This window comes from Microcaecilia unicolor, chromosome 9 (assembly GCF_901765095.1).
Source record: "Microcaecilia unicolor chromosome 9, aMicUni1.1, whole genome shotgun sequence".
Taxonomy (NCBI): Eukaryota; Metazoa; Chordata; class Amphibia; order Gymnophiona; family Siphonopidae; genus Microcaecilia; species Microcaecilia unicolor.
In genome coordinates, this window is record NC_044039.1 from 144,250,198 (window position 1) to 144,269,127 (window position 18,930).

At 42.5% G+C, this 18,930-nt stretch overlaps 1 protein-coding gene across 1 annotated transcript in view; it reads right to left on the bottom strand.

Moving 5' to 3' along the window:
• TMEM87A (transmembrane protein 87A) overlaps positions 1-18,930 on the bottom strand; it is a 107,834-nt gene that overhangs the window by 79,540 nt on the left and 9,364 nt on the right. Inside the window, 1 exon segment of the mRNA XM_030214515.1 lies at positions 10,019-10,079. Coding sequence (XP_030070375.1) covers positions 10,019-10,079 — 61 coding nt within the window.

Consider the following 18,930-nt stretch of genomic DNA (forward strand, 5'->3'; position numbering starts at 1 on the left):
GATTGACACTTAGAAAAGCATATTCTTATATCGTTGAATAAGAATAACTATTACAAAAGTATGAGGGATTTCTTTAGAGGCAATCCAGCCAATACTGAGCACTATTTAGTTATCTCCACTATACATTCAGAGTTAGCATACAGCATCTAACCGTCTATATCGCACGATATAGCTAGCTATCTGCAAATATTTAAGCACTGGTCAGCTAAGTTTAGCGGCCAAATTGGAATGCCTAAATAGCGATCCTACTTTTGGCCACTATAAACTAGCGAGCGGAATATTCACTTAGCCGGTTACGTCTGAGCCGGCCAAAAAAACAAAACAAAAAACCCAGTTATCCAATGCCAGTCACCAGAAACAGCCCAGCACTGAACATCTGGGGTCAGTGTCTTATCGAGGCACTTATGCAAGCTGCCTCCTGCTGTCTCAATCTCAGCCCAATGTGTCCAAATGGGTTAGTTTTGCAGATGTGGAGTTATGATCTTAATTTACTACCAATGTTTACCATAGTCCTTGCATTGTACTAACAAGAGTTTCCTTATAGAGTTCATAATATGTAATGCATATAGGCAACTTATCAAGGTATGCTTGAAAACTTTAATCAAACTGTGGCACCCAAAATAATGGGAAATTTTCTACAACATTTTCTTGGGCTCCATTTGTTGATACTTGAGATTCTTCTCTCTTACCACACAAGTCACAGAATAATTTGCTTGGCAATAGCACCTCTATTATCAATGCAGTTCTTGTGGTTTTCTCCTTCACTGTTACGCCTGGTTTTCTTGCATCCAGCTTTTTTTTTTTTTTTTTTTAATCGGCTGTATGGGGATGCCCAAAGTGATCATAACCTCTTGATTCTCAATAATTCTCTTAGGGTTATGATCCCACTGCTTTTTCATTACATTAATGTCATAATATGCACAAAGTTTCCAATGGATGAAACGTGCCACCTTACTATGCCTTTCTGTATAGAAGTTTTCTGCCATTAGAACTTTGCAGTTATGAGAAAAGTAACTGTTCCTAGCTCTCTTTCTTGCAGAACCTACAGATGTCTGTTGTACCAGTTTTTCTATGCTTCCTGTGAATCATCTTATCCAGAACCTGCTGTCCTGGACTGCAACTATCAATCACTCATCCTTAAGTTTCAGTTCACCTCAACTCTTCATGTCTCTGGTTTTGATCAAAGAAAGGCTCCTGGAGTAACACTTTGTATTTTCCACTGTACTTTCTTTGATTTTCCTTGTTAGTTGATCTAATTCTCTGAAGAGGTTTTTTTCTTCCTCTTCTTTTGATAACTATGTAGTCCCCCCCCCCCCCCCCCCCCCCCACACACACACACGCAAACGTCAATGGATTCTCACTCATTTCTTCTACGTCAGAATGCCCATCCAAGTTTAACAATGGCAACGGATTCTGGACCTTTAACCTTAATATTTCAATTCCTTCTGTAAGCTGGATCTGATGACACTTAAGTAATCCTGGAGGTCTATGACAGAAATAGATTATACCTGTAGAGCTACAATCAGGCCCATTCCTCTTTTGGCTTGGGGAATGTATAGTCTTAGCAAAATACAGATTCTTATAAATGAGCTTGTGTGCATGGAGACGTTTTCTTGTTTGTACATTACCTTCTACATGGCATTGGCAGTGTTTGCTCTGTGATTACCTGCATGGATAAGCTGAGTATGTAGGGCACAGAAAGGGCACCTTTACCAACAGGAAAAGACAATCATATCCCCCTTCCTAAAACTCTGTAGAAATAGACCTGGTAATCACAGTTTTTTTTTTATAAGACACCTGTCACGAAATGCATACCCACCCACCTGGGGTAACTCCGCAGCCACTTAGAGGGTCAATCCCCAGCACAGCTCAGGTCCGCCTGCACCTGCCGCTTGTGCTCTACACTAGCACCCTCCTCCTACCGACTGGGTCACAACCGCCTCTGGGTGAGTCTCCCGCTCCCAAATTATCTCCAGTGATTTCTAGGTTACAGGGGTCACATTCCCAGTGGTCCCTCATTCCCAGAAATTACTCACAGACCCAACAAACAAACCACCAGGATTCTTTATCAGTCCAGACAGGTAGAACGAACAAACAAAACTGTTTATTAGCTAAAAAATTGAACAATGGAGCAAAATAGTGCAAATAGTAAACAATAACAAGTAACAAATATGGATCAATTATAACACTAACTAAACAACTGTATGCTGTCTAAACAGTACCTGGGAAGGTCAGGACATATAATTCACCGCTACTCAGCAAAGAAACCTGTCTCTTTTCTGCAGGGCTAAGACTGAACTCAACACCAGTAAAGTCCATATGAGATGAGCTCCTGGGCCAATCAGAGCCCAGTCAACAAGATTTCAAATATATACTGCTTCTTGCTTCCTGTTTGTGTCAAACTAAAGACAAAAAACCCCACTAGGTTTTCTGTAACAGCTTATAGAAAAGAAACACCACCTGCTGGCCAAATAAGAAAAATACATTTCATAACAATCAATGCAGGAAAATATCCAATGCATTTTATAGGCTTAAAACACAGTGTTTCTTCACAACACCTAAATATAAACGAGAAATCAGGTCTTACTAGCTAATTTTCTTTCCTTGAGTTACATCATACTGGTCCAAAAACCTGCGAGTTGCATTCATTGACCAGCATGTGGAGAATACAGAATTATAAGTTCTGCCCTATAAAAGGCACTGTGCAGGCTGCAGCTCAGTATTTGGTTAGCAAAGCAGTCTAATCTCAGTCAAAATACTATTCTATCTTTCCTTAATTCCTCAAAAACAGAGCCATCTCAACTGGGTTTCTACTTCTTCCTTGTTAAGTCATGATCAGGAGGAAACAACTCCAAACAGGAGAATTGAAATACCCTACATCATCTAAGGAGGTAATCAAGGACAGGAAATCTTTCCCTAGCATCAGCATAAGACCAGTCCAAAAGCCTGTGGGACATAATAAAGAAGTGCTCAAGTTGAGAGGTGTCAAGACAACCCCATCAATAGAACAGGCACTCCAAAGGAGGCTTCTGCTCTTGCCACATCTGTTAGTGCTCTGCAAAGTATACAAAACAGACCATGTGGCACCACAGCAGATGTTTGCTAGAGAAACTACTCAACTGTTCCCAAGAAGAAGCTACAACTCTCACTGAGTGGGCCTTCAAAACAGAAGGAACTTGTTTCCCCACAAGAATATATGCCAAAGCAATTGTCTCCTTGATCCACTGTGCAAAAGTCACCTTAGAAGTCAACATTTCTTTCCTGGAGCCTCCACAAAGGACAAAACACCCTATCAGAAGAATTGAATTCATTGGTAATTTCCAAATCTCTCATGAGGACAGAGTGGACATCCAAATACCACAAGGATCTGTACTATCCCAATAGTCTTCCCTAGATGATGGAAGACAACAGTTGATTAAGATAGGAGAAAACTACCTCACGTAAGAAGGGACCATGCTGATAGAAACGCCTGCCACCATAAACCCAGAAAAGGATCCCTTAAACAGAGCACACAAATTTAATATACTCTCCTGGCAGAGACAACAGCCACCAAAAAAGGCTGTCTTTAGGCAAGATCCTTAAGCACAGGTCTCCTTAGGAAGTGCACACAGCATGCTGTGTAAGGACCTGAAAACCAAACTGAGATTCCACTCTGGACAAAGTTGATATGGGGGGAGGTCAAAGACGAGAAACTCCGCTATATAAAATAAAATAAATTAGAATCACTTCAGGGTAAGCAGCTACGAATTATTTCTGTAGCCAACCTTGAAAACCAGCAAGGGAGGCAACCTGAAGCTTGAAACCAAAGCTAAATCCTTCTTCAGGCCTTCCTGCAGAAAGGACAAAATGTGGAGCACCAAAAGAGGAAAAAGAGAAAAACAGCTCTGTCCAAGTACCATTTCTCACTCTCCACACCCTTGCATATTCCACTGGAGCACTTTCTAGCCTGAAGCAAGGTGCCTTTCCCGAATGTTCCTCTGTTATCATATGCCACAGTGTTTTAAATTTATGATTTTTGTACTATGCCTCCCCTCCCTTTTGTATTGTCCTATGTCTCGGTGTTTGATGTCTCAGTGTTTACTTACATCTCTGCCACTGTATGTAATTAGTTTTGTAAACTGCCTAGATACTGCTTGAGTTAGCACGGTATAACTAAATTCTAGTAAATAGAAAACGGCCACCTGAGGCCAACGTTAGGTTAGGGAATCCAGACCTTCTGTTCAACTTCCTCTTCACAGACTGGGGAACCTTAGCATTTCTTTTTGTGGCCAATAAGATGGACCCAGTGCTGAATTACAATCATGAATGTTTCTATGGGTCCAGAACGCGCTTGCTGAGAAAATCTACCCATAGAGTCTGCTTTCCAGGGATATGAGCCACCAACAGTTTGGACAAGTGGCCCTGGGAATCTTGATTCCAGATCCAGAGGAACACTCAAAGTCCCTTCTTGTCGGCTGATGTAGGCTACCACCATGGAATTGTCTAAGATGACACAGCCTTCCCCCAGAGAAGGCTAATAGATCTCTGTGAATCAACCATGCCACTTCTACCAGTGTCCACATGCACTGTGCAATCTGAGAAAGGCTGTGACCACAACCATTACTTTCGAAAAAGGTCCTAGGTGCAGTGGCTAGACTGAAGGGAATACCCTGAACTGGAAATGCTGCCCTAGAATTGCGAATCTCAAGGATGTTCAATGAGGCAGCAGCCAAACTGTAATGTGGAAATAAGGTTCATTGAGATCCAGAGAAGGGGTAACTCACATGGACATACCAACGCTATTACCATGTACAGAGTCCCCACTCTGAAATGTGGGACTCAAAGCCCTAGTTTCACTTTCTTGAGATCTAGGACCAGGCAGAAAGACCCTTCTTTTGGGCACGATAGAACAGATGGAATACCACTCCAATCCTTTTCTCCTGTTTGGGCAGAGGAACTAATACTCCTAGTTTCAGCAGATTCTGCAAGGCAGCATAAACCACCACATTTTTGTGAGGCACTCTGCATGGAGACTCCAAAATAAAAAATCTGAGAGGGAAAAACTTCCATTTGTTGCCCTATGTCTAGCACCTACTGGTTGGGCATAGCCTTAAGTCCACTGAAGAATTGGGCGAATCACCCTTCAATTAGTATCTGTGAAGAGTGAAGTCCATCTTTGGGAAGAAGATGCAGCACAGCCTTCTTGAGCACTTCCTTTCTTGTCACCTAAGAAGGAAGGCTGCCTAGGCTGAAAACATGCCCACTCAAAGGCACCTGTCAGGTTCTCCAGGATATTCTGGAATCGTGAGCCCCTGGGCTGCTGACGAGGAGTGGCAGCAGCAGGCAAAACTCTCCAACCAGTAGAAGCTGTAGGCAGGCTAGGCTAGGAGTAGAGGAGTGGCCTAGTGGTTAGGGTGGTGGACTTTGGTCCTGGGGAACTGAGGAACTGAGTTCGATTCCCACCTCAGGCACAGGCAGCTCCTTGTGACTCTGGGCAAGTCACTTAACCCTCCATTGCCCCATGTAAGCCGCATTGAGCCTGCCATGAGTGGGAAACAAATGTAACAAAAACAAAAATAAAATAAGCAGAACCGGAATGGACTTGGCTTGGCAGGGACCAGGAAACACAAGCAGGAATCAGGAACTAGCGTGACTGGAACAGGACTTCACCTGCGCTTGACCGCCGTTCCCTATGGGTTGAGCCCCTAGGTACGGGCGGCCGGCAGGACTTTGTAGGTGGTTATATAGATTTTGTAAGAGGCCAATTCCTACATACGTACTCGCTTATGTCTAGGGGGTGTGGCCTCCGCCCGACATTCGCTACATGGAAAATAACGGACAGACCAATGGAATATATTAGTTTATTTATACAGTGTTATATACAAAAATATAGAAAAATCCTTATCAGCTTATAGCATCAGCAATTCCTGATTGCATGCACAATGATACCAAAAATATAGAGAATAACTATGATTATCCTAGTGGCTAATCTGTAATGACAGATAAACACAATACCGAGATCCTAATGATTACCACACAAATCTTATACTAGGCTAACAGCGAGTAGAGATCATAAATCCTGACGTCACGCATCTGATGGGTCCGAGCACAGACCAATTATCTAACCCAGCTTGAAGGAAGTAAGCTATGATCTCACCATTCCGGTCACCAGATCAGGTTCCTTCCGATACCTCAGCTGAATGTCTCAGCAAGGTCCCACGAGCTTAGGTGATGCACTTGTCTTGCTCAGCAACAGATGATACAGACTCAGTATAGATCCTGTAGACAGCTGTAACCTGGGGAAAAGCTTTGCCAGGTATTATCAGTAAGTCTCTCAGGTAAATCAGGTGCTTGCAGAAATGCAAGTCCTCTCCTCTTCTTTTCTTCTGTTCTTTCCTCCTCGTTCTTCCCGCCAACTCCAGCTTTCTTCTCCTTCTGTTCCCGCTTCTCCGACCCATCCGTTTTCTGGGAGCCAATCAGAAATAATCCCACCATGTACTCCCAGCATCTGTATGAAGCTTCCATTGTCCGTCTTATCTCGTAAGCTCTCTCTCTCTCAGGGACATGCATTCTCCCCCGATACAGAGTGACCTTGGAGGTGGTGCAGGCTTCAGTAAATCTATTACAAGCTGAAATGCTGACTTCTGCACAGTTGGTAGTCAGACATATAGGTGAAAGGTTGCAGCGTCCATGTTGGCTGTAAAGGTGCTCTCATGTGCACACCGGGTGGGTGAGATCACAGCAAATACTCCTACAACTTACTGGACCGAGAGGAGAAACAAGCTAGACTAGACAGGGTACAAGATACAGGGTCTCAAACAGACAGGGAACAAACACAAGCTTGACTTGAACAGTATAGAAGATACAAGGTCTCAAACAGGCAGGATACAAACACAAGCTTGGCTAGAACAGGATAGAAGATACAGGGTCTTAAACAGGCAAGAAACACAGACTAGGAACACTAACTAAGAAACAAGGCAAGACAAGGCAGAAGTGCTAACTGCACAAACACCAACCTGGACCTTTGGCATTGCAAAGGCCAAGCAGAAAGTTTCCAGGTGGTTAATAAAGCCCATCAGCAGCTGAGGCTCAACTGCAGCAATCTCAAGGCAGCTAAGGTTGAGGCTAGCTGCCAAACTTCAAACCAAGTCTGGAGGGCTAGAATATCTGGACTGGACCACAAAGAAAATCTGGAATGTAAAGGAAAACAGCAAGACAGTCCATGGCAGCCACCAGCTCCGGCCACCAAAGGGCGAGGCAAGCACAGTCAAGGAAAACAGTCACAATCGTGACAGCACCAGATTAAAACCTGACCCAAAATCCAGGGTTGGGTTCCAGCCAAAAATGCAAACGCATTTTCAGCTAAAACCGACCCCCCCCCCCCCCCAAATCACTCTCCACCCTTTGTGCCCCTCCTACCACCCGCATCTGTTGCAGGAGGTCCCAGCAGTCATTTGGAAACATCATAAGCAAGAGTGAATCAATCTTAAGCACTTCCAGGGACTTGGCTATAAGGACTGAAAGCTCTTCTTTGTGAAAGGGCCTGACTCAAGTTGATTCTTCTTCCTCATTCGGTGGAAGTTGCCCTTCCTCAAGGGAGTCTTTCAAACATGAATCCCAACACACTAATGGGGGAGGGGCAATCAGAGCCCCCAGCTGAAGGCACTGCAGAGACCAAAGACTCTTCATCCATGTGATCCAACCTGCTACATTTGGTGGAAGGGGGGGGGGGTCCTGAGTAGCCCTGTCAGATGAAAAGGGCTTCCGATTGTTCCCTCTTTAGAAGATATGCCCAAAGGGCTTCTGATTGTGTCCTCTTTAAAAGATATGCCCTTAGAGAATACAGAATTGTGAGCTCTGCCCTATATCTACACCTGCTGACTGATAGAGACAACCTACAGGTTTTTGGGCTGGTCTACTGCCGACGCTAAGGAAGTTGTTACTTACTAAGACCTGTGATGGTACTATATCTTGTGAAGATATCTGTATTTTCATTATCATTATGAAATAAATGGATCCGATTAGCTATTTTCATGATATGAAAGGTCTTTGTTCATTTTGTCACTGAAAATTAAAACTACTTGGTTGACTTTTTTGGCTGAACTGTAGTTGTATTCCCAAGCATTTAGATAAGAGAGCGCACTGATCACCATCCTGAAAAACAGAACAATATTCCATGGAATATAAAAAGCTGGGGGGCGTGTCAAGATGGCGGATTACTAGATGGATGCTCTGTCACGTCGCTGAGATCTTCCCTGGTGGATAAGATTTTTCTTACTGAGAAGTATTCTCTTTTTCTCTTATGTTTAAAACATGCCTCACACCAAGAGGAAGGGGGTACTTAAGGGTTTACCGACAATAAACCCTCAAAATGCCCTTACCCAGACGACAATGGACAGATTCGCCACTAGCACTCCTCGTCAAACCGGCTCGAGTTTGATTCCCGCGGGGGGAGAAAATGGTGGAGTTTCTCCCTCACAGGAAATAACAACTTTGTCCTCGCCGGATGTTAACCCGCCGCCATGCCCTGCAGGACTCAGAAGTGGGCTAGAATCCCTCGAGACGTCCGAAAGTGGCGCAACGGGGTCTCCTATCGTCGGAGCTCGGTCTGAAACCCTCGGAGACACCAGCAAAGTTGAGCTTGAAGCTCCCATGGCAGCAACATTAGACTCTATTTGGGACGTTTTGCAATCATTGACTACTTGAGTTGCTCAAATGGTGAGTAAACTGGACTTTTTGACAAATGCATTTGAAACTTTCAAAAAAGAATCAGTTGAAAACAATAATGCAGTACAACAAGATCTTTCCACTCTAAAGCAGAAGACAGAAGTTCTTACTAAAGACAAATTAATGATCCATCGTAAGATTGAGCAGTTTGAAAATTATAATAGACGCTTAAACCTGCGTTTGTTGAATTTTCCAAGATCCATAGAAATGGATGCTATGACATTATTTAAGAAGTACCTGCTTGAAATTCTTCAATACTCTCCAGAGTCTTTTCCTCCAGTTAATAAAATTTATTATTTGCCTGTTACAAAAAATTCTGGGAGACTGAAGGAAACACAGGCAATACAGAATTTAACTGCTCTTCTAGAACGATCTGAAATTGAAATACTTGAAAGAAGAACATTACTTGTATCGTTTGTTTTTGAACAGGATTTAAACTCAATAATGAAACTTTACTTTAATAACTTAACAAAAGTCTTCCTGGGTGATAGAATATGGATATACCCCGATGTGGTAAAAACCTCACAGGATAGAAGAAAAGCTTTTCTTTCATTTAGAGAAGATACTCGAAATATGGGGGCACGATTCACCTTGTCTTACCCGTGTAAATGCATGATAACCTATTTGGATAAAAAATATGTGTTTTTTGAACCTGAACAGCTGAAAGTTTTTTTAGAAATGAAGAAAATTACCAGATAGATTCTGATGTTAAGAGAACTTGATTTAACGAATGTATAATGAGGAGTAAATCATGCCTTTTGTTTGTTTATAATAAGTTATCTTAGATTGAACTCCACCAGATTTTTCCTAACGCCCCCACAACTTTCATATTGGTGGTCTAAGAAAGAGTATTGTATTTTCCTTTTTTCTCTTAAAGGAGATGATATTGTATATTCTTGGAATTTATATGATCTGTTTTTCTTTAGCAAGAATGTATCTTGTACTATATTTAAATTATAAATAAATAAATAAATAAATAAAAAGAAAGAAAAAAAAAAAGCTGAAGGCACCCATGTATTTTTGTTTTTCTTCCTCTGTATCACTTCAGTTACTTACTCAAATATGGTTATCTGAAGTTGGTTGAACTTGAGGGATTAAATATCTCATATTAATCAAAATCACCCTAGGGAAAAGTTCCTCTGTGCCTCTTACCACTTCATTTATGAGGAGGGATACTAAGAGGAAATCATCACAGAGATTAAGACCACATTACATTTATTAACAAAATGATATGCTGAAACTGGTGTCCATCATAGTAATTCGATTCTCATTACAATGCTGCTGTATGCCATTCACTGCTTAAGACACTTACACTTAATGAAAACTGTGGAGTTGCTGAAAAGGATCTTCCCAAAGCTGAAATATTTCTTTCCCTGAAAGAGAAGACGGAAGAGAAAGCTAGTAGTTTGGCACTGTGCAAAGAAGTAATTGTGTGTTTCCTCATGTTTAGAGAAATTTACCAGCAAGACTGCTAATAAATAGACAACCCACAGATAAACAGGAATTTTTAAACATTAAATACAAACAGTTTATTACCAGGACTTAATTTCTGGGGGAATGACCTGGAAGCAATTCTACTATTCTTTTCATTCTTCAGGGCAACAGGGATGTTCAACTCCTGCCCCTCCCTTTCAGGAAGCCTTTAGAGAAGAGAAGGGTGAGCCTAGAGTAGAGCAGAAATCAGACTGTTTCCTAATCCAGACCCTCTTCTCTTGTTGCTTTTGCTCCCTACTCCAGCTACACAGTTCCACTTCCTTTTTATCTACAAATTAAGCCATGGTCATTACAGTTGTTAAATGTATACAAATATGAGATGGCTCACTGCCATGTAGGTGGTGGTCCTCAGTTCAATTCCCAAGTCAGGACTTCTGCAGTTTGGGTCACCTGGGGACGCTATAAAGGCAGAGCTCCACTGTCCTCAAGGGAAAAAGGTGGAAGAGCAAGGAATTCCTGATCATCACTTAAGGATGACTTCTAGGGTTTCAGAAGAAACCTGGTGAACAGCCCCAGGCCCAAGATGATAACTGCAACAATCAGATTAGGTGAGTTGGAGATGGGGAGAATGTCATCTAAAATTGGGGGAAAATACTGACAGGGTCTTGCAAATGAAGGCTCATAGAGTCACATCCCAACTCCAGTTCTGACTGACTTGGAAAAACAAAGATTAAAAAAAAATTACAAAGACACATATAATCACAACCATATCTGCTACTACTACTACTATTTAGCATTTCTATAGCGCTACAAGGCATACGCAGCGCTGCACAAACACTGGCAGCACTCTAGTATAGTGTAAATGTGCAACAATTACATGGCACATCAAAACAGCAACCAACAGATCAGGGTAAGAAAACCCCCATATGTAGTCCAAAAGCCAGTATAAAAGAGTAGGAGTGAATAATCAAAGAAACTCATCAGCGAATGGTAGGTTGAAGTAACTTTTTTCAGCACCAGATATGTATGGAATCCAACACAGGGCACTGTTTCGACAGATCTATCATCTGCTTCAGGGTAAAACACTTATGATGAAAAATCACAAAATATATGTGCAGAAGTAAAGAAGAATATCTTGTAATAATATTTATTTATAACATTTGTATCCCACATTTTTCCACACATTAGCAGGCTCAATGTGGCTTATAAAATACCGTAATGATGAACGCCAAGCACGGTAGGTATTAAACAAATACAATTAGAAAAAGGGTCAGGTAAGGTAGGGGTAAATAGGTACAATAAGGGACAAGGAAATCCTATATAATAATTCTCACCTCCAACATTCTAATGTGCCTGGTACCGTGGCTCCCTCGGAGGTGGTCTGCTAAGCAGTTTAGAATGCACTGTCAGTGATATCACTGACAGCTGATTCCAAAGCAAGGGGAGGAGTAGGGAAACACGCAGAGCGTGTTTCTCTACTCCTCCCCCTGCCTGGGAAACAGCTGTCAGTGCCCCCCCGCGGCGCAACACCCAAGCCCCTGCCCTGCAAAACCGCGAGCCAGGCAGGGGGAGGAGTAGGAAAACACACGAAGCATGTTTCCCTACTCCTCCCCCTGCCTACCAATCAGCTCAGTGCCCCCCCTCGCCGCAACACCCAAGCCCCTCCGTCCCAGCACAGCACCCAAGCCCCTCCCCTCGACGCATCACCCAAGACCCTACCCCCGGCGCATCACCAAAGCCCCTAACCCCCCCCCCCCCCCTCTCGGGCACATCAACTCCCTCGCCACCTGCAGCCGCCAATACTAACGCTGTCCGGCCTCTGCTGCTTCTCCTGTGGAGCAGCAGTGGCCGGTACAAAAAGAAAAAAGCCAAAAAAAGATTTTTAACCTGAAATGCGGCTCCGTAGACAGCCATCTGGCATTGGCTTTTTTCTTTTTGTACCGGCCGCTGCTGCTCAACAGGAGACGCAGCAGCGGCCGGACAGCGTTAGTATTGGCAGCTGCAGGTGGCGAGGGGATTGATGTGCCCGAGGGGGGGGTAGGGGCTTGGGTGATGCGCCGGGGGTAGGGTCTGGACATGGGTGGCTGGAGGGGGCAGGGGAGGGTCGCTGGACATGGATGGCTGCAGGAGGGGGCAGGAGAGACAGAAGGGATGCTGCAGGGGGGGCAGGGGGAGAGGAGGGTCGCTGGACATGGGTGGCTGCAGGGGGGGCAGGGGAGAGAGGTGGGTCGCTGTACATGGGTGGCTACAGGGGGGGCAAGGAGAGGAGGGTCGTTGGACATGGGTGGCTGCAGGGGGGCAGGGGAGAGGAGGGTCGCTGGACATGGGTAGCTGCGGGGGGAGCAGGGGAGAGAGGAGGGCCGCTGCACATGCGTGGCTGCAGGGGCAGAGGAGGGTTGGAGGGGAGGGGGCCCTGAGACCAGATGAGTGGCTGCAGGGGGGGGGCAGGGGAGGCTGGAAGGACGCTGCGGGGGGGATTACCTTGCTAGCCCCCGTTTCATTGCCTACCGAAAGGGGCCTTTTATACTAGTAAGAAATAAAAATGTCCATTGCCATGTATGTATAGATGCATTGTAGAGTTGAGGCATTTAAGTAGAATCAATAGGATAGGCATTGCAAAACAGATAGGTCTTTAAAGATCGCCTAAAGTTTTGATGGTCATGCATCGTTTTCACACTCTGGTAATGCATTCCACATTTGCGTACTTAAGTAATATCACTACGATGCCGTTTAAACTCTGAGCCCTACCACTGGCTGATAAGATTCTTTGGTCCACCCTACCCCAACAATTACACGGCCACATTAGGAATTGAGGGTGTTTTACCAGCCTATTACCCACTGTAACACTGGGTAAAAGAAAAACAAAACATTTGTATGCAGTTTATAGATAGCAGCCTTATAATGATGTAAATATAAACATTTATGAGATCACCACCACCACTGGATGCAATGTTAGATGGTGCCAGTTCCTAGCCTGGAAAAAGGAGGGGATTGGGGATGGGCTAGTTACCCATCCTGTACTGAAACACGTTAGTTGACAAGATGAACTGCACTACCACCACGAGATCTTGTAGTGAGGAAAGAACAGACCCTAATTCTATAAACCTGTATGTACAATTTGTTAGCATGCAAGGTTGCATACCCAAGTTATGAAAAAAAACCCACAAAAAGTGGAAAGAACAGAGATCCCAAGAGGTGGCTAAAATAAAATAAATACAAAAAATGCCACTATGGTGCTATTCATCATTTCTTCTTTTACCAACAGTCTTTTTAAAGACCAGCTCATGTTTATTTTACAAGACACACTGCCAAGGAGAAATGTCATCGTCAAGTATACATATCAAGACTCCTGAGACAGGTACGTATTTGCCGAAACATGGTACCGTGTCGAGTCAGCTTAAATAAATACCTATAATTTCATTTTCGCATCCCGAGTCTGTTTCTGAAGAGCCTAATCCAGTTCCCACTCCATGTTTTTTGATTGTACCCAAGTTATGCACATAACTGGCAGTATTCTATAATGTAATTGTTAAAACCAATTAGAAGCTAATAGAACCAATAATTGGTGATAATCTGCAGTTACACATGCTTGCCCTTAGTATTCTACAAATTGAGCATGCAAAACCCATGGCACACAACTACAAGTAGAAGTAGACCTGGGAGGGGTATAGGTAGGTCAGGGGCATGCCCAGCACTTATATGCACAGGTTATACAATAGTAGAAGTTAGGTGCAAATATTTACACCAGTCGTTGAGCAACCGTTAAGTGTTCACGCCTAAAGTACATACCTGCTGCAGACAGACAATCTAGTATTCTATAATTCTTTAATTCCCTTACCTCTTAGTTCTGTCTGTCTGTCCTACTTAGATTGTGAGCTCTTTGAGCAGGGACTGTCTTTTTATGTATGATGTACAGCGCTGCATATGCCTTGTAGCGCTATAGAAATGATAAGTAGTAGTAGTACTATAAGGGAATTACACATGCCGATATAGAATTCACCCTTACGGCGCATCATCCTAACATAGTAACATAGTAGATGACGGCAGAAAAAGACCTGCACGGTCCATCCAGTCTGCCCAACAAGATAAACTCATATTGCTACTTTTTGTGTATACCTTGATTTGTACCTGTCCTCTTCAGGGCACAGACCGTATAAGTCTGCCCAGCACTATCCCCGCCTCCAAACCACCAGTCCCGCCTCCCACCATTGGCTCTGGCACAGACCGTATAAGTCTGCCCAGCACTATCGCCGCCTCCCAACCACCAGCCCTGCCTCCCACCCAATCTCGGCTAAGCTCCTGAAGATCCATTCCTTCTGAACAGGATTCCTTTATGTTTATCCCATGCATGTTTGAATTCCGTTACCGTTTTCATTTCCACCACCTCCCGCGGGAGGACATTCCAAGCATCCACTACTCTCTCCGTGAAAAAATACTTCCTGACATTTTTCTTGAGTCTGCCCCCCTTCAATCTCATTTCATGTCCTCTCGTTCTACCGCCTTCGCATCTCCGGAAAAAGTTTGTTTGCGGATTAATACCTTTCAAATATTTGAACGTCTGTATCATATCACCCGTTTCTCCTTTCCTCCAGAGTATACATGTTTAGGTCCGCAAGTCTCTCCTCATACGTCTTGTAACGCAAATCCCATACCATTCTCGTAGCTTTTCTTTGCACCGCTTCAATTCTTTTTACATCCTTAGCAAGATAAGGCCTCCAAAACTGAACACAATACTCCAGGTGGGGCCTCACCAACGACTTATACAAGGGCATCAACACCCCCTTTCTTCTGTTAGATTATAAACTGGCGTATAATTTTGAGTGTCAAAAAATGGCACCAGATTTGCTAAATGATGGCGAAGGCCAAAACTAAAAAGGCATCTTGGTGTGGGTTTCAGTAATCACAGCAAAGTACATCGCTAATGGAAACAAAATCTGCACAATTAAGGAAATGAAACTATCACCTTGACATCCTTAGTGTAAGTGAAACAAGATGGATAGATATCAAGAAGCCTAGACTACCAATGGAACAATACAGTCTAAAAGGAAATATGAGACATACACTCAAGGCACTGTGAACTTCGTGTCATCAGCTGCAGCGAAGACAATAACAGAATGGAAACCAATTACAGAGAGATTACAGCAAGATATATGAATCAGGACGCTAAAGGCAGAACTATACAGTGCTGTGCCCCCCCAAAGAAGCCACAAAAAAACCATAGATAGAACACAAAGAAATTCTCCATCCCCACAAGACACCATCTAGTTCTGAAACATGATATTAACGAGAAATCTAAATGCCAAAATTGGAAAAGGACAATGGAAAATGCCAGTGTTTAAATTCAAAGGTTTCTTCAGCTGTGTCAACTGAATAGCTTAATCACTGGTGACATAAATTTCCTGCACAGAGACATACATTCTCATGGCACTCACCCAACAGGTGATATGAAAGACAGACAGGTAACTGCAATCGGAACGTGGTTTAAAGTCACTACGCTGTCAGATTCTACAGAGGGGTGAAGACTACCAGATAAGGAGAACATTGACTCCAAGAAGTGCATCCCAGGATGTACTGCATGGGGTCAGGCACTGCCATTTTCCAAGATGGCATGTGGAACCAGGAGCGAGTGGGCATCACTCCTACCTCTTAAACTGTATGCCAGGGGGTGTGGATAATCTGTTATCCATACTTTAAAAAAGTTTATAGTCAAGTGATTAAGGCTCAAGTGGTCAAGTTACTACAAGAAAGAAAAAAACAAAAGCAGAATTTAGGTCGAATAGGTCCTGTGAAGATCAAATTTTCACACCACAAAGTATTAGAAAAGGTTTCAAGTACAAAAATCCCAGTAGTTAAAAACTTGTACAGTCTGAAAAAATAAATCAGAGATGGCAGATATTTTATACGATTCCATAATACTCTATAAGCTAAGTTGACCAGTTACTGAAACTCTGTATAAGAACAGTGAATGCTTTGTCAGAGTGGAAAATAGTTGCAAAAATTGGTTTAAAATACTAGTAGTTAACTGGCATCATGCAAGGTTATGTATTGTCACCAGTTTCGCTTGGCATAATTACACGTTTAACTGCAAATTAGCGCCAATTAACATCAATTATTGGTTAATGCAAAATGCATTAGGAGCCAACAATACAGGAATAACATGTCTTGAAAGCATGCAGTTAGAGGACTTAGATTTTGCAGATGATATGGCCTTTTTGGTAAATACATAGGGTTAAAATTTATTGAACAAAAATGACAGTTTATGACTATAAACATAGCAATCAAATTTAAAGAAGCGGAATTAGAAAAAGTGCCAGAATTCACCTATTTTGGAGTCTGGTAACAGAAGACAACACTGAAAGAAATCAAAATTGGAATTGGTAAAAAGTGTCAGGTCATGAACAGATTGTGTAAGATGGAACAATAAGAAGCTAACAACTCAAAGATACATGTGTACCTATTGTGTTACATGGTGCAGAAACCTGGCCAAAAATTAAACTCTCCAAAACAAGACTGGATAGTTTTGATTCATACAGCTTAAGAAGAATTCTACATGTCACATAGCAGATAAGGTTAAAACCAAAGTGATAAGAGAAACAACATTAACAAACTACAGCAACTTAGTTTGGACACTTGCGAAAAAAAAAAAAGGAAAGTACACGAATACCAAGGCAAGCCATGAACTGGAAGACAGAGTGAACAGAGGTCCAAGTAGACAGACAGATGTGGCATCAAACAGCTGAAAAGGACCTCACTGAGCTGAGTATTAAACTGGTCACATGCAGCTGATGAAACACTCTTCTGGTGTTTCATCAGCTGTATATGACCATCTGCCTTATGTGCCAACTCAAGACGACACAACAATACCGTTATAACAGAGCAGCGCACCATATTCTACAAGTGTAGTTTATGACTCAGAATTGAGGCCTACACCAATTATAATTGTATTTATATTAGGAACTGCATTTGTGCTACTTCCCGGTCAATTTATTTATTAGGAGTTATTTATTGCCTTTTTGAAGGAATTCACTCAAGGCGATGTACAGTAAGAATAGATCAAACATGAGCAATAGGCAGTTACAGAAGTAAAATTATTTAACTAACAATACAAAGTATGGCATGGTATACTATTTGCAATGTCAACACAATACGTAATAGAACATTGTAATCGATAGTGAAGGGGAGTTCTCATTTAACCTGGTCACTGCTTCCTGTGTTTGTTCCCACAGTGACAGCCCAATGACTAAAGTGGCAAGTGTTGCAGTGTCATGGAGATGGTCCATGGTTGGATCCTCACTTCAGTTGGGACTGAGGATGCTGCAAAGACAACATTCCCATGCTCTGGGGGAGGAGGGGGAATCATGGCCACTTCTTAGTTTCCAAATTTATTATCTATTTCATAACATTTAACCATCTCTCTGACCTTCTGTGCAACATTCTTTAAATCAGTCACCTTACTTTCTAACTCCTCTTATTCTCTTACCTATCTAATATGCTCCATCTTTGCTTATACCCTTCAATGTCAATTAAAATGTTCTATTACATATTGTGTTGACATTGTATATTATGCCATACTTTGTATTGTTATTTGAATATTTTTACTGCTGTAATTGCCTATTGCTCATGTTTGATTTATTCTTACTGTACACCAACTTGAGTGAATTCTGTCAAAATAGTGGCGTAGCCAGACAACAAATTTTGGGTGGGCCTAGGCAAGAAGTGGGTGGGCACCAAGTGTTCTCCCCCCTCCCAACCACCACCAAAAAAAATCTCAGCTGGTGGGAAAATGCTTCTTTCCACCTTGGCAGTCTGCAGCAGGCATGAATTGAAAACTGAGCATGTGCAGGTGCCAGTATTGTGGAGAGTAGCGTTTTTGTTACCATCAGGGGGAAGTCTTCACCTGACCGAGCTTGAGATCCTCATCAGCTACTGTTGGGTGGGCTTGAGCTCTAAATGGGTGGGCCCCGAACCACTTGTGGCTACGCCACTGCTTCAAAAAGGCGGTAAATAAATCCTAATAAATAAATACCGCCCAGACATATCTGGGTGGTTTACATTAATCATAAAATTCCATAAAAGATATGGAAAAGAAGTTACAATAAGAAAAGGAAAGTTAAAACAAAGTTCATTGTGTGCTGTCTTTCCACATTACCTGGTTGCGCTTCCCGCCATAAACTGATAAACTAGGATCAATTATCAAAGGATTTCTCAAAGAAATAAGTTTTTAGCCCAGCTTTAAATCCCTCATATGAAGGTTTTAACCATAAATCAAGTGGTATGTTGTTTCACATGTAGTCTTAGCACACTAAATGCTGAAGTGTGAGTGGATCCAAAGCAGACTGACAAAAGAGCAAGTAGGCTTATACAAGGTGTTAACAGGCATGACAGAGTGGAGATCCCAAATTAAGTATTTTAATATACCAGTGTTATTTTGTATGGAATTCTGATCAAGACTGGTAGCCAGTGTTCGTTTTTCAAGTGGGAGCACATGCTTCCCACACTTAGGGCCTCTTTTACTAAACCGCTCTTAGCGATTCCTACGACGCAGCCCATTTAAATTGAATGGACTGTGATGCATTTGCCAGGCTGGGAATCACTAATTTTACTGATGTACTTGTAGCCTTTTCATGTCTTTTAAATCGGAAGCCAGAAGAAAGAACATTACAATAATCTAAGTGCTCTAAAACAAAAACATTAAGTAACTTTTCAAACAGCATTTTGATTGATAAGTTATTTTATAAAACAAATTTGTCTCATCTTAAAGTATTTTTGTACTATGGATGAAATGTGTGT